The sequence below is a fragment of the Molothrus aeneus genome, chromosome 15 (assembly GCF_037042795.1).
Source record: "Molothrus aeneus isolate 106 chromosome 15, BPBGC_Maene_1.0, whole genome shotgun sequence".
Classification (NCBI taxonomy): Eukaryota; Metazoa; Chordata; class Aves; order Passeriformes; family Icteridae; genus Molothrus; species Molothrus aeneus.
This window is the reverse complement of record NC_089660.1, coordinates 1,235,955-1,261,172: the sequence shown is the minus strand read 5'-3', so window position 1 is coordinate 1,261,172 and position 25,218 is coordinate 1,235,955. Positions and strand designations below refer to the sequence as shown.

Here is a 25,218-nt window from a genome sequence, read left to right as displayed (position 1 = left end):
AATGCACCTGACCTCTCCTTGCACACAGGCTTGGTTCATTGTTGGGATACAAAGCTCTTACTTCAAAGTTAGACCAATATTCAATTTCATCAGAAGGAAAAATGAGCTACAAATTGCTTTGCTGGGATCCAGCCCAGGCAGTTACTTTTCATTTTAATAATTTAAATGACCTGGCTAGAACCAGTGCTCCCGGTATTGTCTCATCCTGAAGAGCCCTTGGGTTGCCCGTGGTGATGATGGGTGCGGCGGGCTGTGGGCACACACGGGAAGAGTTTTCAGCCACAGAGACTAAATAAATTCTATGGGCAGGTGTTTCCATAGCAGTGTCAGCCCACGGGCAGGTCTCTCGGTGGCCGGTGTTGGGTGAGAGCTGGCAGCAGCGGCATTCCCGGTTCTCCGGCAGGGCAGGGCAGGGCAGCCTGGGCTCTGGCTCGGTGGGACACAGCTCTTCACTTGTGCCATCGGGGCCATTTCGGTGCGGCAGAGCCATGGGTTCCTCGGGCACTGGCAGGAATCACGGCAGCGGAGGGTTCGGAGGCACAGGACCGAGGTGCCGGGCTAACCGCGGGCTGTGAGTGGACGGGGACCCGGCTGAGGCTTGGACCCTTCGCATGCTGGAGCTGCTTCAGTCCTTATCCAGGATGTGCCGGCACGAAGGACACCTGGTGAGCGCACAGCTGCCCTGCACACACACCTGGGAGCTCCCACATCACCCCTGCTGTGGCACAACTGCGGCTTCTGGTGTGCAAAGCCAAAACTGCTGCAGGGCTGGGCTGGGAGAGAGCCCCGGCACCGCCACTCCCCACAGAGCCCTCAGCGGCTCGCTCGGTTACCCTGGAAACGCGGCCAGCGCTCGGAAATTTCGGAAAAGCAAATTCTGGAGGCACAGCCCGCATAGGAATTGATGGCAGGGACACCACGGACTTCCCTCACCACGGCGGTGAGCTCTAGGGCACAGCCGGGGTGACCTGTGGGCTGTGGGCTTTGTCTGCCCCCAGAGCGGCCTTGGACAGCGTCACCTCGTCCCCTGCTCCACCTCACCTGGCCCGGCTCTCCCGGGACGAGTGGAGAGCTGCTGCCTTTGGCGCCGGCCTTGCAGCCCCCCAGCTGCTCACACAGCGCCGTTGTGGGGATGGGGTCGGTGAAATCCAAGTGTTGGAGGGCTCTGACTGCTCAGGTGTGGCTTTCAGCTCCCCTGCCAGTGGCTTGGGCAGCTGCAGTGCACAAAGAAGCAGGAGGAGCCGACAGCTCCCGGTAAAAGCAAAACGTGTTTTGGTGAAAGCAAAAGCTGCAGCGGAGCCAGGCAGGTGCCCCCGCGCTGCCCACACCCAGCACATCCTGTGGATCCACACGCTCCATCCACCCCGAGCTGCTCCGGGGCTGGGCTATGCGTGTGACTCGCATGCTGGGTATTTTTAGGTATGATAATTTCTGCCCGTTATTGTTCTTGCATTTACAGCGAGCTGTTCCCATGCTGAAGAACTTCCTGATGTCTGAACAGGCTGATTTTCCTTCCTTGCAAAAGCAGCAGATGGAAGGAAACAAACAATTCTCTTAAGGAGAAGCTGATGTTTAATGGGGGGAGCTCTTAGAAACCCAGCATTTTCTTTTGCCCCATCTTGAAGGGATCAGAGTCAGCAGCGCTCAGAGCCCAGGGCTTTTGCTATTGGGAACTGCTCGGGAGCACTGGGATTCTTTTCCTGAAACAGCAACAATTAAAAAATTATCTCCATGAAGAATCCTCTCTCCAAATCCTGTAATTAAAGAGTCTTTTTAATATCCACCATCAGTCACCTCTTCCTGCTCCAGCATGTTCCATTTACCTTCTGACCCCAATTTATAAGAAAAGGAGAAATAATAGATCTGGAGGGGACCTGCTCTTTCCTGCAAGCCCCACTCACATCTTAGCTCTCCCAACAGTAGCCAAATCCTAACTAGGATATTTTTGGGGTCACAACAAGCCTATGGGTAGGGCAATGCATGAACAGACAGCTCTGGAGAGCACCCATGCCAGTCCCTTTCCATTTTGCAGATGATGTTGCCATGACAAAGCTGTCAGGACGTCACTCCTTGCCAGGTTCAAAACTGCCAGCCTAAGCAGCAAGGGATTTAATCTGGATAGCAAGGTTAAATTAACCATTGGTTAATTGTGATTTCTCCAGTAGGATGAAGAAACAACAGAGCAACAAAGGGCATTGGTGAAATCAGCGAGTGGGGCCCCTGAAGTCAGGCTGGGCTGAGCTGGCTGTGCTGTGTGGAGGCAATTTGGAGCTCAGTTCTGCTTGCCCTGTGCACCATCCTGCACAACTCACTGCATCCCTCCATATCTGCCCCTCAATTCTGCTGCTGGGTTTCAGAGGAAGAGAACTCCCATTGGGAAATTCTTCCAATTCAATGGCACTGTTGTTTTCATTCCTCCTCCTCACAGTACTCGTGGCTTATTGGGCCATAGTTTTCCACACCAGTGAACAAGGCACTGCTCCCACCCGGCTGTGGGACGTGTGGCTGTGCTCGCTGGGGCTCTCCTCGTTCCAGCAGACCCCGTGTGACCGAGTGGCTTTTGTTGCTGTAACAAACACTGAAATTGCAGCTGCCTGCTGTCCAGAACCCCATAGGGAGCCCACACCTGCAGGACCTGCTGCTTCTGAGGCAGTGGGGCAGCTGCCTGGGCAGGGGCTGTCGCAGAGCCACAGAATGGTTTGGGTGGGAAGGGACCTTAAGATTGCCCAGTTGCACCCCTGCCATGAGCATTCCACCATCCCAGGTGGCTCCAAGCCCAATCCAACCTGGCCTTAGACACTTCCAGGAATGGGCCAGCTGGGAAAGGGGCTGGAGAATTCCTGAGGGAGCTGGAGTTTGGCTTTTTTGGGCAAAAAGATCAAAGATGATTCAAATACAAGATGATCCCAAGCACAAAAAGTCTTTGTGGCCAAGTGGTATTTTGGGGAGGAGTATCTGTTAGACAGCATTTATTAATCCTTAACAAATCTCTCCAGCTTAATTATATAATTCTAATTCAGGATGTTATTCCACAGTGGGAAATGACACCTATGGATATTCAAACCCTGTGATTCCAACTCTTGCACATGGAGTGTCTCTGCCTCCAGGGACACAGGAGTACTTTCGAATTGATGACAAAGTGTTTCTGTCATATGAACATTTTGATTGTTTTTAATTGGGTGATTTAGCACTAAAAGGTTAGAAGAAAGATCTAGCTTTAATGTCCTGCTCAGTTCTTACCAGTTTAGCTTACACGCCCTGCTTTTGAGGTTGATAATTTAGCTTTTAGTGTTCAATATTTATTACAAAGTGCAGATTAAAAGTGTTCTCTTTATTGCTCAGTTGTATACAATAATTAAAGGAACACATGTACAGCTCCAAGATTTCAGAGGACTCACTCCACTACTTTTCATACTTTCAATTGCTTTCAAATACTTTCACAGCACATCCCGTACGGAAGTCACTAAAATCAATGACTTCAAGCTTCAAGTGTCTCTTGGGAGAAAAGACATTTTGTACTGGGAAAAAATACAAAAAATACAGAGGCATGAAGTGATTTGCCTCAAACCACTTGGGAAATGAAAGCAGAACCAGTCATGTGCTGTAACCACAGCATCATCTTTCTACTGAGCTTCCCCACCTTAGAAAATAAAAATAAATACAGGGAGAGAAGCTGGAAGAAATTGCCCTTACCCCTCTGGAGTCAGTCATGCTCAGACTAGATGGACTAATTAGCCTGTGATTTGCCTCCACTGGCCCCAAAATGGCTTTGACACAAATGGTTTCACCATTTCTCCAGGATACGTTCCAGCATCTTCTCTGAGGACATGCACAGGTTGCATCTTATTTTAATCTCTGCGTTGTCCAAGTCAGTCACTGTGCAGATAATTACCACTGCTGCTACAGCCTTACTTAGGGGTGTAATCCCACCTCAGCAGCGAGTAAATCCGTGCATGTCATCAGGACAGCTCCTCACTGCAGGGAAATTCTCAGTGCAAATCGAGAGTCTTGTGGAAAGGTGAAACCAGAGTCTGTCAGTGCCTGCAGCTCTTGTTCCAGCTCCTTCAAAGGCATCTGTGTTGCAAGAACCTTGCCTCGTCCTTGTGTCTCCAGCATTTCTCAGGAGTCACTCTTTGAGGTTATTCATCACTAAAATCCTTCATGGTTCCTGCCTCTCCTTCAGCATGAGAACTGGGATGTTCATTCATCTCACTAAGACATCGATGAACTCCCTACCCCTCAAAGGCAAAATACAGGGAGAAAAGCATCCAGCCTGATTATGGTAGGGAATAATGAGCACTGAGGCCTGTATTTATGACTGAGTGTGCAGTTCAAAACCATGTCCTCGGGCTTCAATGCTTGCAACTCTCTGAATTTGCAGTTTGGAATCCCAGCGGGGCTGATTCAGCCTTCCTTATCCTAAAGCTGATATATTTAAATCTCATCCACCTTAGGGATTGATGTGGGTAATTTTCTGCAAGCCTGACTAGAGCTGAACCGCGCATGTAGAAAACAAATGTTACACAAGCTGAGAAGTGTTTTGGCCAATGTAACACTGAAGAACTCAGAATAAACCAACTTCTCTCACTGCGTGGTTTCCTACACGTGCTCCTTTTGGAAGGAAGGAACTCAACACCATCTGCTCCCTGTGGATATGAAAGAGCTGATGGCCAACACCTCGTGTTTGGTGCAGCTGCCCTGTTCCCTGCCCGCATGGTGGGACAGGGATGGCTGGGGTGTGACCCAGGCTTGGTCATTGTGGTTCACACAGGGCTGGTTCCTCAATGCTGGCTCTGGTATGTCCCTGCTGAGGCAGCATGGCTCTGCATCAATTTCCTGACTCCCTAGGTTTCATTAACCCATCCCATGGCAGCTTCCACTCTGAAAATTATACTTGAGTTCCACAATGTAGATTATATGTAGTGCACGGAGTTTGTGGGGTCACTCCTGCAGCTGCAGTGGTGTCGGGGACACGCTGCTGGCTCTCGGCATATCCGCAGGCAGCGGCACACGGGGTCCCCACACACAGCTGGGCTGGCTCCTGGCTGGCTCGGGTCACCCTCCAGCCCCAGTGGAGCCACCCCGGTTGGGAACCAGCCCAGCAGAGAAGGACCTGGGGGTGCCGCTTGACAGCAGCTGAACAGGAACCAGCGTGTGCCAAGGAGGGCAAGAGGCCAATGGCACCTGGGCTGTCTCAGCAATAGTGTGGCAGCAGGAGCAGGGCAGGGACTGTCCCCTGTGCTGGCACTGCTGAGGTGACACCGTGAGCGCTGTGTCCAGTTCTGGGCCACTCATGGTGAGAAAGCCCTCGAGGGGCTGGAGCCAGGGAAGGGAACGGAGCTGAGGAAGGGTCTGGAGCCCCAGGAGCGGCTGAGGGAGCTGGGCAGGGGCTCAGCCTGGAGCAAAGGAGCCTCAGGGGGGCTCTTGTGGCTCTGCACAGCTCCTGCCAGGAGGGGACAGCCGGTGGGGTCGGGCTGTGCTCCCAGGGAACAGGGACAGGAGCAGAGAGAACGGCCTCAGGCTGGGCCAGGCAGGCTCAGGGTGGGCACCAGCAGGAATTTTCCCATGGAAAGGGGGCTCAGGCACTGGAACTGCCCAGGGAGGGTTGGGGTGCCCATCCCCGGAGGTGTCCAAGGAAGGGCTGGAGGTGGCACTGGGGGCTCTGGGCTGGGGACAGGGTGGGTGTCAGACACAGCCTGGACTCGCTGGTGTTGCGGGTCTCTCCCAGCCTCGGCGGTTCTGTGGTTCCGTGACCGTTCCAGGAGCGCTGCTCGCGGCCCGGGGCGGCTCCGGCGGCGGGCGGGGCGGGAGGCGGCGCGGCCGAGCGTGACGGGGAGGGCGGGAGCGAGCGGAGCCCGCAGCGAGCAGCGACCGGGCCGCCGCCGCCTCCGCCTGCGCAGCGCCCGCACCGACCCCGCAGCGCCATGGCGGCCGCGGCCGCCGAGCCCAGCACCGGCCGCTACCAGCAGGTGAGGGGCGGCGGGGCCGGGCCGGGCGGCTCCCGGGGCGGCGGGGCCGGGAGCGGGGCCTGTGCTGGCGGCAGCGCCCGGGGCGGAGGCCGCGGGTCCCCGGGGGGTCAGGCCGGGCTCGGCCGCGGAGCCGCTCCCCGCCGGCGGGGGGCTGGGTGTGCCCGCGGCCGGTGTTTGCCCAGGCCCGGGGCCGGTGTTTGCTCTGTCCTGGGGCCGGTGTTTGCCCAGTCCCGGGGCCGGGTGTGTCCGGGGCCGGTGTTTGCCCAGTCCCGGGGCGACCTTGGCGCAGGGCGCTGACCCCGCCGCTCGTTTCCCTCCACGGCAGCGACCCCCCCGCCAGGGAACGGTCTCGTTCCGCAGCGTCCCGCGGTCACCGTTAGTTTTCTTCCATCTTTTACGCGTGGACTCCCTCTAGGCCAGGGGCTGGCCTTAAAGAGCTCCGTGGGGAATTCGGGTGGTTCTTCTCTTCCTGCCTCCCGTTTGTCTGCAGTAACGGCCCCACGGAAAGGGCCGGGTGTCGGCTGGGCCCCCGGTGTGACCCAGTTCTGGCAGGCGCCTTTCCGACATCAGACATGGAGAATTCTTTACTTAGAGTAATGGAGAAATCCCTCAAAGCGGCAGACAGCTCGCTCCTGCTGAGCCCAGGCTCTCCCAAGAAATCGCTGTGTTGTGACTTTTCCTGGGTAGCATTCCCAGCGTGGGTAGGCTCCTGCTCGGCAGAGTTCGAGATACACCCTCCCTTGGGATGGAGTACTTGTCTCGTCTGACAGCTGCGGGTCTCCGTGCTTTTACATACTGGAAATGGAGAAGTTAAGCAGAACTTGGGCTTTTTTTTCTTTTGTTCAGTGCTAAACTGATGTGCTCACTCACAATGAGAAATCTTTGTGTTGTTCTAGACGTGCTAGGGACAGATAACCAGGTCTCTGCACTAATCGCCTTTCCTGGCAGAGTGCTGCTGGTGGTGTTGACCCCAACAAGTGTCTTCACAAATGCCTTTTCCCAGGGGCTGTGCAGCGTGTCCCATCACCCAGAGCAGTGGGGATGGGTGCCACAATCCTGCAGGACCCCACTGCCCGCCGTGGTGTTACCTGGCTGATGCACACACTCCTGGTTTCCCGGGAGGGGTGTGTAAAGCTGTTGTTTGCCTGCTCAGTGCTGTGTCTGCTCACACCTCGGGCAGAGCCAGGGCAGACTCATCTCGGAGCCCTGCAGAGATTAGGGAGCCTGGCTGTGCCAGAGGATTTGCACTGCTAAAGACAAGCACATAATGGAGGCCTGTGGAGCCACTGGTTTAACTGGAGTGAGAGGCAGATTCTCACATGTAAATGTATTTACTTTCGTGCAGCTGTTTAGAAATTGCTTCTCTTTCCTTGCCCTCTGCCAGAACCCAGGTGTTCCCACTGTGAAGTGTGTTATCACTGAACTGGCTCCTAATGCTTGTGTTGCTTCAAAACCCTGCAAGCTGTGGAGATGCACTTGGGATTTAGATAGAGAGGATGAGAGAGTGGGAGAGTCTCTGTAGCACTGAATGTGTCAATTTCCCCCCATATTTTGAAACTTATTGTGTGTGGGAATGTACAATAATGAATGTACCATGTGCCAAGGAAGAGAGACTGCTACTGAAGTGATAACTGCAAGGGCTGGGGTGAATACAGGACCCAGTCAGTGGAGGTAGCCTGGAGAAATTAACAACAAGCTCATTTAATCCTTTAAATTATTGGATTATGAGTCAGTGGAAGAATTTTCAAGGCTTGATCTTTTTGGGTGATGGGGTATTGCATTAATGGAGTTGGTTATGCAGGTAGGTGGTTCCTGTACCGGTAAATGTGATTGACTGTCCGAGTGTGCCAGGGATGTGTAACCCTCACTCTGGGATGGGTTTCTGATGTATCCATGTGTGTATGGGAACAGCACTGAGGTGTGGGCACTGTGGAACCTGCACAATATTTGTAGGATTCCTCAAGTGTCTGTATTTTCAGGAAAAAAAGGTGAGGGTTAGTGACCATGATCTGAGCACAACAGAACTCGATACCCCAGTTGGAGACCTGTGTGTTTCCTCTCCTCTCCCAGCCCTTCTCAGCCTTGCAGGTGGGATGTGGGAAGGTGGGGACGTGGGCTGTGCTCCATCAGCAGCCTCTTTGTTCCCTGCAGACTCCCAGCCCATGGCTGTTCACCACCATGGGCAGTGTGCAAGGGGCGTGCACTGATTTATTTTCCAAAGCAAACTTCCTAGCCCGTGGCTTTGTTCAGGCAGGAGACAATCTGATAAAAAGTAGCCTGCAGTGGTGCCGCTGGGCAATGTGAGTCTGAGCTCAGTACTGAGGAGGTGCAGCTCCCTGTAAGATAAAACTGAAGCTCTGGAGAAGGGATTTCAGCCTCCCCAGCCCCTCCTTGGGGAGCAGGGCTGGGACAGGCTGAGACTGCTGGATTTGGATCCTCCTCTGCAGGCCAGGTGCTGGGGCTGTGCTTGTGGAGGTGGGAATGGAGAGGTTTGGGAAGAAGGAGAGAGAGCTGCAGCCCGCCCCGGTGCTGTTATTCCGGGCACTGCTGTGTCCCCAAAAAGGGACACTGATAGAAATGGCACTGTTGTCATTTCAATCTGCCTTTGGGAAAGTTATACAGGGATGTTGTTGGGATTAGTGGGTTTAAAGCCTTCCCAGCATAACCCTGGCTTGAGAGTTCAGTTGGCAGAACTGTATTTCATCCTTGGAATAGAAATTACCTTCCATTCTGGAAAAATGTAGCCCAGCTTTAACAGGTTTATTTACACTCTGTGTTTTCCAGGCATGCTTTGCACTTGGAGCATTCAAAAATACATGTGAGGTGTATGAGTAATGTAAACCCACCTAGGAAATGGTGGGAGTGTTAAATAATGAAGATGTATTCCTTTTTAAGTGCTGTGTCTTCCTGTTCCACTTGTTGAAGGTTTACATGGATCATGAATCATTCCATGAAGGGAGGTGTCAATGGGAAAAATAAGGAAGAAAGATTTTTCCATTTGTTTGTTTTTTGTTCTGTGAAAACCGTAGAAGAAATACATTGCTGGAAATAGAATGGGAATAGAGTTTAAATCCATGAAGGACTACAATGCTTCTTTAATATCTGGGGAGGCTGGAGTGGAACAGGGAGGCAGATGTCAGTTGCTGCCTTGTGTGTACCTTGAGCTTGTGTTTAATTTTTCAGCTGAAATGGGCACACAACTTGAAACTAAAAAATGAGAACATTCCAAATCTTTTCATGTCAGCAGTTAGAATCAGAAATGTCAGTGACTGTTTCCTCAGTGAGGTCCTTGCAGTGTGCAAGATGTGCTGACTAAAGATAAGAATGCTAAGAAAAGTTGCAGGGTAGGTTGTTTGCATATTTATTTATATATTTTATTTTATTTGTAAGCAGAATAGGGGAGGCCACTGACATAAACCCAGTAAAATTAGAAAAATTGCAGAGTAAATTTGTGCAGCCTCTGCTCTGAGGTTGTGCTGAAGCTGCCCCATGTCCAGCCTTGGCTGTGCTGAGGTGACTAAAATCTGATTATTTTCCTCTGAAACATCCACCTCTGTAGGCAACAGCACCTGTCAGGTAAGGTTGCACGGGTTTAGTGATTCTGTGTGAAAAAGTTATTATAGAATTTAAATACATTCTGTCCCTAAAAATCAAAGGATGTGGGAAAGGCAGGGAAACAGCAGCAGTCCAGTGTCATCTCACAGCTTGTGTAGCAGCAGAAAATAGCTTTGCAAGCAAACTTTTAAATACAATATTATCTCAGGCATCAGGATGGTGTTGAGCTCTGAGTTGGGCTTTTTTAGTAACTTCTCTCTCATGACTAAAATCCAGTGGGGCTCAGTAACCCCATTGGGAAGCAGCTGTAGGAGCAGCCCCTGAGGGCTTTGGGTTGTTCTGTGCTCCCAGGAGATGAGCAACCTTTTTCTGTGGGTTTGGCATCATGACTTTGAAGTAACCATACAGAATGCAAGGATCAAAAGTTTTGTATGTGTGTGAGTTCTGATCCTTTGTCATGGGGACGAGTGAGCAAAATTCAGTATTAAGGACTATCCAATCATTCTGTTCCTGCCTGTTGTGAAATATCCAAATTTGATCTGTGGTGGCACAATGGGATTTTTTTCTGTGGAAGATACTTAACCTTCTTCATATGACCATTTAAAAAGGTGTTATTTTAAAATGTTTAGAAGTCTTACTGAAATACCCTAATGTCCAGAAAAATATCAATCTGATTCTAAATGTTATGAGAAGGCCTTATGCTTTAAGTGTGGGAAATTTAATTACAGCTATCCAAGATTGAAACCTAATTTTTCCATATTAAGACCTTGATCTCTCAAGTCTGAGGCCAGTGTGTGGCACAGGTTTGTGCTGGCCCAAGTGCCTGTTTCCAGTGTGTCCAGACCAGTCTAACTCCATGTTTGAACAGAAACGAGGGAATTAGACCAGCTTGTTTTCCAGGATTGAGGAGCATTTCTGTGGTGTCAGGCCCTTGGCTGCAGTGAGTCAGAGGACAACGCCACAGGTTGTATTTTATGGACATAAAATAGGTTTTGATTTGTGTTTTTCCCTTTTGGTGGCTCACAGGGTCGTTGCCATCACCCCCCTGAGCTGGATGCTGCTGCTGGCTCCTGCTCTGTGTGGGCTCTCTGGGTGCCAGGGAGCTCCAGGTGCCTTTGGGCAGTGGGGCACAGTTCTCAGGCCTTGTGAAAAGGGAGGACTCTCAGAAGCTCAAAGTCACTCAGTTTGGGAAAACCGAGTCCCAGCTGTGCCCCATCCCCACCCTGTCCCCAGCCCAGAGCACTGAGTGCCACCTCCAGGTGCCACCTCCAGGGATGGGCACTCCAAACCCCCCTGGGCAGCCCCTGCCAAGACCTGAGCACCCTTTCCATGGGAAAATTCTGGTGTTGGCACAGGTAGGGAGGTCACTCCTGGGGCTGGGCTCTGCTCAGGGCTGCAGTGAGGCTGGGGCAGGAGCATCAGCATCTCCCCAGGGAGGGTTGGCTTGGCACAGGTGCCACATGTGTCACCTGAGAGGTGCTCAGCACACCTGTGCCACTGCAGGGGCTGGGCCAGACACTCAGGGCTGTCACTGCTCCAGGGAAATGGGCTGGGAGAGCCTACAGGGGAAAACAGTTATTTGCTCATCAGGGAGAGGGCTGAGGGGAGTGGGTTGGCTTGTCTAGTAGCTTATCATTATTCCTGCTGATTAATAAGCTGATGTTAAGTTGCAGAAATTTGCAACAACATTGAGCAAAAGGCAGGATTTTAAGTCAGGGTATGTTTAATTAAGTAAAGCAAAAGTCAGTAAAAATAACTCTGCTTTTCAGAGTTGGCAGTGACTTCAATTTACTTCCAAAAGGCTGAAGATATGTAATGATATGTGATCTATTGCTAAGGCCAGGCTTGTAGTAATGCTGGTTTAGTGTAGTGATGCTCATTTGGTGTAAGGAATATTTACATGCAGCCTCAGAACATGGCAGAGGGGAGTTAAAAAATAAAGATTCAAAACTATGTGAGCAGCCCATATGCTGAGTTCAGGAAATTTGGAAGAATTAACCAATATATTTATTGGAAATGCTTTCTTCAAAGTTTACATGGAAATATTTCCAAACAGCTTGGAAGATTTCAACTTTATGTTGCTGTGCTGTGTATTTACATGGGACAGGTCTCAGTTAGGGCAAGTGGCTACCAGAGGTGATGTCCTGCTCAGTGCCAGGCTTCTGATGATGGGTTTTTGGGAAAATAATTATCCCTGGGTGTTCTGTCAGTTCACTTTCTGTTGGTTTAGCAGTCTGGTGAAAAAATCCCAGCCAAGCTGTTGTTTCAATAACTGCATGCACGGCTGTAAAGACTGTCTTATTTTTTTATGCCACGAATACCAGAACCTTGCCTGAAAAGCTAGAATCCATCAGTGAATCTAGGAAAGAATGATCCCACAGCCTCAGCAGAGCAGACTGAAGGCAGACACTGGTTTTAAGCAGGCTCTCTGGGTTCTGAGGCCTCGGGGGAGTTCTCTGGGAGTCCATACCTGGAGCTGTGCAGGGCAGGTGGGAGCCAGGGCAGCGAGGCCTGATGAGTCATTCTTCCTGTCACATGAACCCTCCCTGCTCTGCTAATAGGCACTTAGTTGAATTTTAGATGCCTGGAATCATTAAAAAGGCTGGAAGGCATTTGTGTACCTTGTCCATTAGAAGAAAAATATGTTTTCTATAACTGTAACCTCCTACAGCCTCGAGCTCAACTTCAGAAAGTAGCTGCATTTTTTGTGTCATTATCCATTACCTGAATTGGGATGTTTGAAGGCAGCAGTGAATTCAGCTGCTTTCTCCCACGTGACATTGGTGGAAGAACATGTATTTCTTTTTACTATTGAAAGAAGAACCAGTGGTAGGAGTTAATATTCCACTCAATATCCGTGTCCTCTTTTGTTTCATTTCTTCCAGTGTTGTCATGTGGTGCTTTCCTTCCCCCTCCCTGGTGACTGTGCTCTCAGGCTGTACCTGCCTTCTTTCTTACAGGCATGAGGGGTTGAATTTCTGCCACCCCCTCACCTGGAGAACAGGTAACAAAGGGCAGGTGGAATCCAGGGTGTCCCAGCTGTGACAGAGCCTTTCCTCCTGTCAATAGACAAGGTCCTGCACAGGCAGAGGGAGAAAAGAAGTGCTGATTTTTCATATTTTCATGGATAGACTGGCAATAAGCATGGTGGAGCATTTTCTGAGAATTCATAAACTACAGAGCCGGGGGAATCATGGAATCACAGAATGGTTTGGGTTGGGATGACTTTAAAGATAATATTTTTAGTATTTTTTTACCCCTGCCGTGTCCAGGGATCCAGGGGCAGCTCTCTGGGCAGAGATTGAATCAAGCAGTTTGGCTCTGTGTTTTCCTGTCCCTTCCATTGTCCCTCGTGCTCTGTGCAGGGTGATTTGGGATTTCTGGATGCTGTCTTTTTCTAAAAAATGAAAGCATATTCCAATAGGCAATTGCTTCTCAAGTTAGTTTGCATTTACTTGTAATGCTGAGCTCTGTGGGGTTTATAAAATTTTTGTTTCTTGGAAAGGCTTTGGGAGGACGAAGGTGCCTCGCTGTGCTGGGAGTTGCTGCAGCTGCTCCTGTCCCTGCTCAGTGCCCTGGGGCTCAGTAAAGCTCAGGTGAGGCAGGTCCTGCCACCTCCACCCTCGGGGCCTCACGCCCTGGGATTGTTTGCTGTGCCTCACATCTGGCCAGGGAGCAGCTCTGGGCTGTGTCCTGCTGACAGCTGGGCTGGGAGCTGCTCCCTGGAGCAAGGATTAAATTTTCATCTGGATCACCGATTCCTCCTTCTTCAAGGAAATGGTTCAGTGTTGTCATGTGAGGACTGCTTATCCACAAAGCTTGGGGCTGACCCAAGCACCCTTTTCTTCTTCCCCACCTCTTCTGTTTAGAAAATGTTCCTGGGGAGCAGAGTGAGCTTCAGCTGACGTGGAACTGGAGTGCAGGACTGCGGTGCTCTGCTGTTCTGCTGCACCTGGACTGGCAGACAGTGCTCCTGATTTTGTTCTGGTGCTTTCCAGTGTAATTTCCTCCCTTTTCCCCCTCTCAGCTGACCCTTGGACCTGCCAGCAGAACCACTCATTGTCATCTGCTAAGCACAGTCAAGGCTTTCCCAGAGGGTGTGGATGCTGTGTGACCTGGAGCAGAATATGGGTTATAGACTTCCACTGGCACAAAGCAGCTCTGGCTGCCCCTGGATCCCTGGCAGTGCCAAGGCCAGGTTGGACATTGGGGCTTAGATTAGCCTGGGATCATGGAAGGTGTCCCTGCCATGGCAGGGGGTGGAATGAGATGGGCTTTAAGGGATGGCCCAACCCAAACCATTCTGTGATCTGTGATGTTAAGCAGCAGAAGGAATAAAATTCCAAAGCACAGAACACTTGGATATCCAAGATCTGCGTTTAGAAGTGGGAGCTGATTTATTTTTCCCTGATACAAATAAGATAAGAACATCCCCCTACACCCCCACCCCTGTGTTAAATGCTCAAGGAGAACGGCAGCATGTCTCTCCAAAGAAAAGAAAGGAAAATATCCCAGATGGCTTCAGGAGTGTGGGGTTGCAGGAGGGAGAGCTGGAGGAGACATTGTTTAGTGGTGATTTCATACGCGGGCAATGCCTCCTGCTCAGCCCAGTGCTTCAGTCTGGAGGTGCTTGTTTGAGGTGAGGTATTCTGCAGAAAACCTCAGTGCTTTTGCTGCTGAGGTGATGAGAAATGGAAGGAAGGGAAACCTGAGATGGCAGCTGTAACCTCCTTTCTGGCCTGGTGCTGCTGCTTCCCTGATCAGAGCTGCCACGGCACACCTGCCTCGTGCGGGTGATGCTGGAGCTGTGATAGCTCCTGGTTATTTATACAGAGCCTGTGGGAAGCACAGTGCACAAAATAAACCCGCTCCTTTTCAGTCATACAGTGTGAAAGGTTGAAGGGAAATGGCAACATTTGTACTTTTGTGCACCATTATGTAATGTATCCGTGGAAAAAACCCTTCCTTAGCAAAGCCACAGGCAGCAATGGAGCCTTTTGTTGGGTATCTCACTGTATTTCTTTGACTAAAACAGATGCAACTGCAGCTTCTAAGCAATGTCAGCTGAGGAAGTGCCAGGGAAATGGAAAGGTACTGGAAAGCTGTGTGCTGTGCTTTGCTGGAGTCCAGGTGTGTGAGGAGAGGATTTAAAAACAACATTAAAACTGCGATGGAAGATTGGTCATTTCAAGTGGGAACGCTTCAGAGGGAGGCTGAGCAGCTGCTCTGTGTCCCGTGCTGCTTCCAGAAGAGTCTGTTGTGTGCAGTTAAAGCTGCAGGGGTGGTGTCAGAGCACTGAGAACCCCCTGAGCCCTGGTGTGTGGTTCTGTTCAGCTGCAGAATGAAGAGGAGCCGGGCGAGGCCGTGCCGGTGGTGAGCGACGCCCCTCCGCCCTACAGCAGCATTTCTGCAGAGAGCACAGGTACTGTCACCTGGGGACAGGGCTGGCATTGCTCTGCTGCCACTGACTGCCCTCCTCATCCACAGCTGGCTCTGCAGCACCTTCCTGAGCTGCAAGGCTCAGGATTGATCCACACAGCCTGTCAGTACTTGTGGTTTAGGAGATGCAATTTGGCTGCGCTCGTCTGATGTCATCCCATCAAGGGGTGTTCAAGTTACAGTTCACAGTGTTCTCAGTAAATTGGAGACAGTTAAAAATCAAAGTGCTGGGAGGATTTGTGGTTCCCCTCTCATTAGCTGGCATTTGGATGATGCTGTGCCCCTTCCTTAAAGGATTCATTCGTTTCTTAAAAGGGTTTAAAGAATTCACTTTTCCTGCACTTTCCAATAACTAAGCATTGTGTCATAAGGATGGGACTTTGGCTCATCCTCCTGTCCTGTCCCTAATAACTTTAATAACCCCTTGGATCTGGAAACGTGACTATTTCTGAGTATCCAAGTGGGCAGAGGCACAGCATGTGGTGTTGTTTTAAGCAGAAGTGCAGCCAGACGTGTTCAGTGAGTGTTCTCTGGGTTGCTGGCTCTCAGAGAAGGTGCTCCTGTGCTTTTCCCTCTCTGCTTTGGGATGGCAGGAGGCTGGGCTGGGTGGCAGGGTGGGCAATGGGGCTCACTGGAAGTCACTGCTGGTTCCCAGCAGGGTGTTCCTGAGCAAGTGCTGAGCTCTCTCTGTGTTTTGTGCAGCTTACTTTGACTACAAGGATGAGTCAGGCTTCCCGAAGCCGCCGTCCTACAACGTGGCCACCACTCTGCCCAGCTACGACGAGGCCGAGAGGAGCAAGGCTGAGGCCACCATTCCCTTGGTTCCTGGCAGGGTGAGTGTCCCTGTCCCTGTCCCTGCCTGTCCCTGTCCTGCTGGGTGCCAGTTCAGCTTTAACTCCTGCCCATCGTGTGTTATGACTCTCAAAATTTGTGTCGATGAAGCTTTCTGGGGTGGTGATATTCCACACTTCTGAGAGTCCTGTGGCTATTTTTATTATTTTTTTTTTCATTTTCCTCTGAGCACTGTGATGATGTCAGACATCTCAGTAATGCCAGCATGTGCTAGCCAGATTAGCTTGGCAAGCTGACAGAGGGACTGTGCTGTATCCCTGTGCACTGACACTGGGGTTTTTGTTGGGTTTTTTTTCATTTTTAAAAAAGATTTAGGATTAATTCTTCAGCTGTCTGGCATATCTACCCTTGATACTCCTGCTGCTAACTTAGTTGACTTTTCTAGAGGTCAGTGTAGCTGATACAAGGACGATAAAACCATTCTGTCAGAATTATTTCCTTTTGTTTTTTTCAACATTATCTCTTGTTCAGCTATTCTTTCCACCCCTGCTAGCATTGGAAGTCCCCTGCTCATTATACTTCTTCACAGAAGCCAAATTCCTTGCTGAGATGATAATTTTTTGATGAGTTGAAGAATTCTTCACAATGAGAACAAGAACATGCTGGATCTTGACTATGTTAAAAATAAAGATACATTTCCTATTATATAGATAACATTTCATGCCCTGCACCATTTCGGGATGAGAAACAGGAATTTTCTCGTGCCTGCATTTGTAGCCTTTTGCTATTTAGGATTCCAGCCCTTTTTTTGAAGAGTCACACCCAGAAGTGGGGTTGCTGTATGGACTGGGTTGACCTAAATCCCCCATGTGCTGCCTCCCTCTGCATTGCAGGACGATGACTTTGTGACACGGGATGACTTTGATGACACTGACCAGCTGAGGATAGGAAATGATGGCATTTTCATGCTGACTTTCTTCAGTAAGTACCTGATGGAATCAACTTCTTTCCAAGCAGTGACCCAAAATAGTTTGGGTCACATTTATGTTTATGTAGCACCAGGAAAAACCTGAGTGCAAGGAGTTTATGGTTTTATTCCTTGGAAAATAAAGGTGTCTTGACCTGCTGCTTTTCTCCTGCTTTCTCAGTGGCATTCCTCTTCAACTGGATTGGATTTTTCCTGTCTTTCTGTCTGACTACTTCAGCTGCAGGACGATATGGGGCCATTTCTGGCTTTGGTCTGTCTCTTATTAAGTGGATCCTTATTGTCAGGGTGAGTTGTGTGGTGCAAAACCACGGACACAGACACTGATACTCTTTTTCCCCAGTAGGTTTTTATCTCATACTGAAGTTAGTGATAAATTTAGGGGTTTTTAAATTTTTTTAATAATGAAATAATTTTTGAGCTACTTACTCACTAAAAACAGGGCTTTTTTCATAATTGTATCCTGTTTATATGCTGAATTACAACTGTAGTGAAAGAAAAGAAAGATTGCACGCCCAGATATGCTTTGGGGATGCTCCATCCCTGGAAGTGTCCAAGTTTAAGCTGGACAGGGATTCCTGGGATAATGGAAGGTGTCCCTGTCTGTGGCAAAAGAGAGGAGCTGTAGGACCCTTTCCAGCCCAACCCCTGTGGGATTCTGGGGTTCATTCTGTGTGTCTGACAGAGCACTGGCCTGATCAGAGTGTGGTTTGGGCTGAGCAGCAGCAGCACTCTGATCCTGGGAAAACGTGAACCCAGGCAAAGCCAGCCCTGCCCTCAGCCTCTGCAGCCTGCTGTGCCCTGGCTCTCCTCTGGAAAGAAGGGAATTCTCTAAAATGCAGGATAGCTGATGAGGAGAGGGAAACAGGGCTGTGGGAGGAGTGAGGTTTGGAGCAGCACTGGGAGAAGGCCGTGGGTGCCCTCTGGTGCAGCCTCCCTGCGGCACAGGAGCAGGACCAGGAGCAGCTGCCATCCTGCTCCAGGATTTTTAGCTCTTCAATTTTTTGGAGGGATTGGGAGAAAAAATATTTCCATCCAGAAATCTTTATTTGGAGCCTGTGAAATGATGGCATTCCAGGCTGAAAGTTGAATTTCAAGCAAAGCAGTTCACTGGCTGTAAGTAGAAGTAGAGAGCATTCATGTCAGAGCTGTCACTTCCTACCCTGTCTTTTGGGGCTGGGAATTCTAATTTGTAAATGCAGCATCTCTTCACTTTTCTGACAGTTTTTGTGGCCATCTGGGTTCAGAGGTGTTAAGGGCTGTTTGCTGGATTAAGAGGTGTGACAAAAGGAGGTGACATTATCTGTGGGTTTGATTTAAACATCAGTAACAAGTTTATCTTTTGTTAGGTTTTAAGTTTGAATAGAACAAACCCAGAGGAATTATAATGTATTTATACTGAAACTGTGAACAGCAGTGCTCTCATAGTGTTGGTGCCTTTCATTTAATAGCAGTAATTTTCCCAATTGGGAATCTTGTCAGTGGATTCCACAGGTGTGGGATTTCTTTCCCAGCTGTTACACCATCCAGCCTGACAATGTAATGAATGTGCTGCACTGCTGCAAGCCTGCTCTGCCCTTTCAGAACCTGCAGCTGTGCTTTATAAGCATCCAGGACACAATTTAAAACAGGAATATTTGCCCAGCAGTGTCCTTGTGCCCCACTGATTGGCAGAATTCATAGCTGGGTGTGGAATCTGTCCCGTTCCCCTTGTTGGAGCTGGTGCAGAAAAACCATAAATAACAGTTTGTGGAGGTAACTCATTGCTGCAGCATTCCTAAATGCAGCATCCCTGAGAGCTCTCGTGTGCAGCCCTGATCTGGTTACTGCTAAAATTGGTGGGGATAGACTTTGGTTCACCAACTTCCATGTGCTCTAAACTGTACTTTTCTTGCTGTTTTTCAGTTCTCCACCTATTTTCCTGGTTACTTCGATGGCCAGTACTGGCTTTGGTGGGTCTTCCTTGTACTAGGTGAGTGGCTGTGGGGGGAAAGATGCTTCAAAACTGTAAAGTCAGGTAGGATTTTGTGAGCATTCCTGGCTGTTAAATGTGTGTGTGTGGATGTCCAGATGAAATGTGACCCTCATACTCCTCTGACTGAGCACATTCAGGTTTTAAAGGCACATGTAAACACTGTCCTGGCAGTTCTTGGTGGCAGCATCCTGACATCATCCAGAAGTTAAGAAGAGAATAATGCTTGTAACTGATATTGTGTTTGCTCTTGCATCTTAAATGGAAGAGTGGATCGTTCCCTTCCTCATCTTAGTTTCTTTTTCCTGCTTTGGGAGTGACTGGATCTTGTTTGGAGTCAAAGTTTTGTGATTACCCAAGGAAAGTTTGTTTTTGAAGTTACCTGAAATGGGAAGATGAGGTGTTATTGCTACCAAAAATAATTCCTGTGTGTGATCAGCTGCTGTGCATCCCAGTGATGAGGACCCTCTGTAGTGGTGGCAGGGAGTTCAGCTGCTCCCTCTCCTTGGAGAAGCAACACCTGTGGTAACTGGACAAATGTGTCTCTCCCCTGCAGGTTTTCTGCTGTTTCTCAGAGGATTTATTAATTATGCAAAGGTTAGGAAGATGCCAGATACGTTTTCTACTCTTCCCAGAACCAGAGTTCTCTTTATTTACTAAAGGTAAATTTTCTGCTTTCCTGAATTTGTTCTGCTTTGACTTTAACTCTATTTAGTGACTTTTCTAGGCCACACTTTCCATTGCTTGAATATTTTTAGAACTCAAGGAAGCAGGGAACAGTTGTTTCTTGGCACCCCCTACCCAGCTCCTGAGTCTGCAGAGCCCAGACTGACCTGATGGGAGGCAGAGGAACACTGGGCATTTGTCCCTGAGTGTTTGCTGTGAGGAAGTGGATATTCATTTGATTCCCTGACTAGATACTGTGAGAACAAAACCCCTGCCCCTTGGTACTGCTGAGTATTTGGCAAATGTGTCTTTGAGAATAAATCACATGCCTGAAACACGTGGTGTGTCCCAGCCCCGAGGAGAGGTCACAAAATGCTGTTAGAGGGGCATGCCAGTGCCTTTGGCTTTTGTCCCAGAACGAGCAATTTCTCTGAATCCTGCTGTTTCAAATTGCTGCCAGGTTCCTGAAGAAATGACAGCCTTGCACACCTTTGCTCTCCTCAGACCCCCCCACACACCTGAGCTGTCCTCCCTGAGCATCTTGCAAAGACCTGAGTGCCTGGGAGTGTTTTGCTTCAGTGCTGAACCCCAGGCTGGCGGCCTTAATGGGGCTTTAAAGGAGGAGGCTTAAGTAGCTGAAGCCTTGTAGCATAATTTCCTGCTCACAGCAGATAATGGCCTGGCATTAACTGTCCCTCCCCGAGGGGAAGGAAATCCTGGAATAGGTTGCTTCCCAGCTGGGGAATGCAACACGATGCTCCCTTTAGAAATATCATAATAACACTCCATTTCCCCAGAGAGGCAATTGCAGCTGGGACAGTCAAAGAAACCAAACCAACCCCAGCTTTAAATTGGGGGTCATTAAATTGTTGAGATTTGAAAACCGAGCCTTGGGTTTCCAAATGCACTTCCCTTTTATTAGAAACTGCAAATTGCCCACGATTCTGCTTCGTTTCCAGGCTGTGAGAAGAATCTGCAGCACAGAGCAGCCTTTGTGCAGTGCTTTCCTCTGGTGATAGTGTGTAAAAATAGTTCAGCCAATTTCTTTACGTGTTTCAGTTCTGTTTAGCAAAGTTCTGGTTTGTGACCTCCTCCAGGATCTGTAATGTCCTCTCAGATTCCTGCTGAGTCACCAGAGGCTTGATTTCCCCCAGTTTATGGTCACAGAATGTGAGCATTTAAAGTCAGCTTTATCTCTGTATTTTGTCTGACTGAACAATTTAAAAAAAAAAAATTTGTTCCTTTACCAAAACTTTATTTTTTATTTCCTAAAGGAGCTCTGTGGTTTCTTTTTGCATAGACTTTTCCTGTGTTTGAAATTTGAAATTACAGGTTAGAGACCTGGCTTCACTCCTTGCTTGTGGAGCTGTAGAGTGTTTAAATCCTTATTTATGTGTCATTTTAGAGCATTTTAGAAAAGCACTTTCAGATATGCTGAGATAAATGTCCAGAATAATTCATAAATATTTCAACTGTGATACTTCCCCTGAAAATAAATCTTTAATCCTGAATTCTGAGTGAAGAAGCCACAAAAGACTTGGATTTTCAGTGTATTATTGTCCTTAGATGAGATTTCCTCTTCAGGGCATGATGCAAAGGGCACAGTGAGGGATTATGGTTATTTCAGAGCAGGGATAATTTTTAGAAAATTAGGAGGGGAATAATGAGTGCAAACCAGAAAATACAACCTGGTGAAACGAATCTGGTGAAAAGCTGGAGTTTACTATTCCAGCTGTGTGTGCAGTAATGGACACAATCCTGCTGTTATCCTGTAAAATACACACAGATTCCTGAGCATTTTGCTGGAGTCACATCATTGTATGCTGAGACACTTCATAAGCCCTTAGACATCCTGTGCTGTGTGAACAACATCCTCCTGTTATCCAAAATAACCCTCTGACTGCAGCTTCGCTGTTCAATATCCTTCTCCAACAGATGTTTTCTGGCAAATGTCTTCCTGCATTAGTGAAATCCCCCCCAAGAAGCAGCAGGACACCTGCAGGAAGTGAATCAAGGCTCTGGAGCAGAAGAAAAAATAATCACCTGCTTTAAAATAAATAAATAAAAGTACTGTTGGAAAAAGAAAAAAAAAGGAGAAGCATTTCTTTCGATTTGTTTTTAGGTGTAAAATTTTAATAATTAACGCAGAATTCTGTAATTGTTGACTCATTAGTGGCTAATGTTTGAAGCAGCTCTTGCAGTGAGTCTGTGGTGTGCTGATGGAGCCCTTCAGCCAGAGTTTGTGGTGTTTGGGCAGCAGGAGCTGTGCCGGGGCCAGCAGGGGCCAGGCTTGCTTTAGTTCCTCTCCAGCCTGGGAGCTGCCCGGGCTCTGCCTGTGCTGGGCACAGTGTGACACTGTCCTGGGCACAGTGTGACACTGTCCTGGGCACAGTGTGACACCCTGTGCTGGGCTGTGTGTGACACCCTGTGCTGGGCACAGTGTGACACTGTCCTGGGCACAGTGTGACACTGTCCTGGGCTGTGTGTGACACTGTCCTGGGCACAGTGTGACACCCTGTGCTGGGCTGTGTGTGACACCCTGTGCTGGGCACAGTGTGACACTGTCCTGGGCACAGTGTGACACTGTCCTGGGCTGTGTGTGACACTGTCCTGGGCAGTGTGTGACACTGTCCTGGGCACAGTGTGACACTGTCCTGGGCACAGTGTGACACTGTCCTGGGCAGAGTGTGACACTGTCCTGGGCAGTGTGTGACACTGTCGTGTGCTGGGCACAGTGTGACACTGTCCTGGGCTGTGTGTGACACTGTCCTGGGCTGTGTGTGACACTGTCCTGGGCACAGTGTGACACTGTCCTGTGCTGGGCTGTGTGTGACACCCTGTGCTGGGCTGTGTGTGACACCCTGTCCTGGGCAGTGTGTGACACCCTGTCCTGTGCAGTGTGTGTGCTGTGTGTCCTGTACAGCCCATGGAACTCCATGTCCTGTACAGTCCCCATGTGTCACATCCTGTACGGCCTGTGTGCATCATGTCCTGTCCAACCCATGGAACTCCATGTCCTGTCCATCCTGTGTGCTCCATGTACATCATGTCCTGTGCATCCCTGTCCCCCGTGTCCTGTCTGTCCATCCCTGTCCCCCGTGTCCTGTCTGTCCATCCCTGTCCCCCGTGTCCTGTCTGTCCGTCCCTATCCCCCGTGTCCTGTCTGTCCATCCCCATCCCCCGTGTCCTGCCTGTCCATCCCTGTCCCCCATGTCCTGTCTGTCCATCCCCATCCCCCGTGTCCTGTCTGTCCATCCCTGTCCCCCATGTCCTGTCTGTCCATCCCTGTCCCCCGTGTCCTGCCTGTCCATCCCCGTCCCCCGTGTCCTGCCTGTCCGTCCCCGTCCCCCGTGTCCTGTCTGTCCGTCCCCGTCCCCCATGTCCTGTCTGTCCGTCCCCGTCCCCCATGTCCTGTCTGTCCGTCCCTGTCCCCCGTGTCCTGTCTGTCCATCCCCGTTCCCCATGTCCTGTCTGTCCGTCCCTATCCCCCGTGTCCTGTCTGTCCATCCCTGTCCCCCGTGTCCTGTCTGTCCGTCCCTGTCCCCCGTGTCCTGTCTGTCCATCCCTATCCCCCATGTCCTGTCTGTCCGTCCCTATCCCCCGTGTCCTGTCTGTCCGTCCCTGTCCCCCGTGTCCTGTCTGTCCGTCCCTATCCCCCTTGTCCTGCCTGTCCATCCCCGTCCCCCGTGTCCTGTCTGTCCATCCCCGTCCCCCGTGTCCTGTCTGTCCATCCCTGTCCCCCGTGTCCTGTCTGTCCGTCCCTGTCCCCCGTGTCCTGTCTGTCCATCCCTGTCCCCCGTGTCCTGTCTGTCCATCCCCGTCCCCATGTGTCCTGTCTGTCCGTCCCCGTCCCCCGTGTCCTGTCTGTCCGTCCCTGTCCCCCGTATCCTGTCTGTCCATCCCTGTCCCCCGTGTCCTGTCTGTCCGTCCCTGTCCCCTGTGTCCTGTCTGTCCATCCCTGTCCCCCGTATCCTGTCTGTCCGTCCCTGTCCCCCGTGTCCTGTCTGTCCGTCCCTGTCCCCTGTGTCCTGTCTGTCCATCCCTGTCCCCCGTGCCTGCCTGGCAGCACAGGGGTGACTCCAGAGCTGAGGCTGCTCCTGCAGTCCCCCAGCACCCCGGGGCCTGTGAGGAAAAGGGGTCACTGCAGTCCAGACTCGGAGGTGTCATTGGGAATTTAGAGGTGGCACAAGTATTAACTTTTAACAGTCTTTATTCTCGGTGTTGTAGTATCCTTTCCTTTCGCACCACCAACTTTTTGGGCTCTCCAGGGGTTTTCAGGAACAAGTCTGTAGTGTAAAACTAAAAGATCATGTTGCAACTTTGTATAAAAACCATCTTGCAAAACAAAGGCCTTTTTTTTCTTTGGGCTTGGGACTTTTGAGACAATTCCTAATACACCTGTAATTCTTGCTTTTATAATTTGTGTTAGCAGAGACTCTGATGCGTTGGAAATGTAGATTTAATGTGCACTCCTGTGCTTTCTGCCAAGTGGTCATTCACTTTGGAGTTTTACTATGTTCAACCTGTAAATACAGCAGAACGTCAATAAATGTCACTTCTGTAGCAATTGTTGCTGTAGGACAGTGTTTAATTGAGTTTTGATGTGTTAATGCACCTGGTTATCCATGACAAACACTGATTATCTAGGGGCATTCCATCTCCTTCCATGGAAGGTGTAACACAAGTCTCCAAGGTGTCCATCTCTTTTGTAACCAAGCCTGCCAGGAAATGGTGATTCCATTTTGGGGGGTTTGTTGGATTTTTTGGTAGTTGTATGACTTACTGACCCATGAAACTGGTTTTGCTTCACAGCTGAGCTTCTCAAATGTACAGTCCCCACAAACAAGCAGTTGGGATTGACAGAGATGGATAGAGGTTCCACAGAGTCCTCTTTAAACAGGAATAAGTGAACACAGAATTAGGAATTTTATCCTACAGGCAAAATCTGCAGCATTGGGGAACTCTGAATCACATTTGCCCAAACTTGGTCGATCAACCTCGTGTTTGCTCCCCTGGCATCTGGGCCTTATTTGGGCTTGACTCCAGAGAACTGGAATATTTGGCATTCCTGTTGCTCGTCCTGCGGTGCCTGAAGCTGCAGACAGCTCCAGCTCCATGTTCCTGCACAGCCAGGGGCTCTGGGAGGGATGGGTGGGTGCTGGGGTCTGCAGAAGCCACGCTGTGTTTGGTGTGGGTTCACAGGCTCCAATACTTGTGTTGGGTCTGGGACAGCTCAGCCACCTCACACCACCAAAGGGACAGGGCTGTGGTCACCTGCAGTGACCAGGTAAACACCTCTGGCCTCCCCTGACAGCCAGGCTGGGCTGGAGGCCTTGGCTGCAGTGCAGGGCAGACACGGCTGTGGAGCTGCTGTGCTGTGGTGGGGAGAGAGCTCAGACTCCCCAGGAGTACTGACATGGGCAGGGGATGATAGGACAGGGGGAATGGCTTCCCCCTGCCAGAGGGCAGGGCTGGATGGGATATTGGGGAGGAATTCCTGGTTGTGAGGGTGGGCAGGCCCTGGCACAGGGGGCCCAGGGAAGCTGTGGCTTCACTGGCAGTGTCCATGGCCAGGTTGGACGCAGGGGCTGGGAGGGAACAGCTCAAAGGGCCAGAAAATGTAACAGGAGCAGAGCTCATCCCAGAGCTGCTCCTGGATGCCCAACCCGTGCCTGCAGGGCCTCACGAAATTCCTTTTTACATGAAGTCAAGTTTTCATAGCACCTACTCTTGTTTTCACTGCCTTGTGTTCAAAAGATGGCACAGCTTCCATGGGAGAGGAGAAGAAACCAAAGCGTTTGAAAATACACACAATACTCCAAACCTGGAAGCAGCTGGAT

At 50.1% G+C, this 25,218-nt stretch overlaps 1 protein-coding gene across 1 annotated transcript; it reads left to right on the top strand.

Moving 5' to 3' along the window:
* Nucleotides 1-5,838: 5,838 nt before the first annotated feature.
* Nucleotides 5,839-23,945, top strand: NDFIP1 (Nedd4 family interacting protein 1). Its single transcript, XM_066559978.1, has 8 exons — nucleotides 5,839-5,969; nucleotides 14,859-14,946; nucleotides 15,666-15,796; nucleotides 16,649-16,736; nucleotides 16,904-17,028; nucleotides 18,646-18,712; nucleotides 19,269-19,374; nucleotides 21,314-23,945. The coding sequence occupies exons 1-7, from the start codon at nucleotides 5,925-5,927 to the stop codon at nucleotides 19,370-19,372; spliced, it is 648 nt and encodes a 215-aa protein (XP_066416075.1). The 5' UTR covers nucleotides 5,839-5,924; the 3' UTR covers nucleotides 19,373-19,374; nucleotides 21,314-23,945.
* The last annotated feature ends 1,273 nt before the right edge of the window (nucleotides 23,946-25,218 follow it).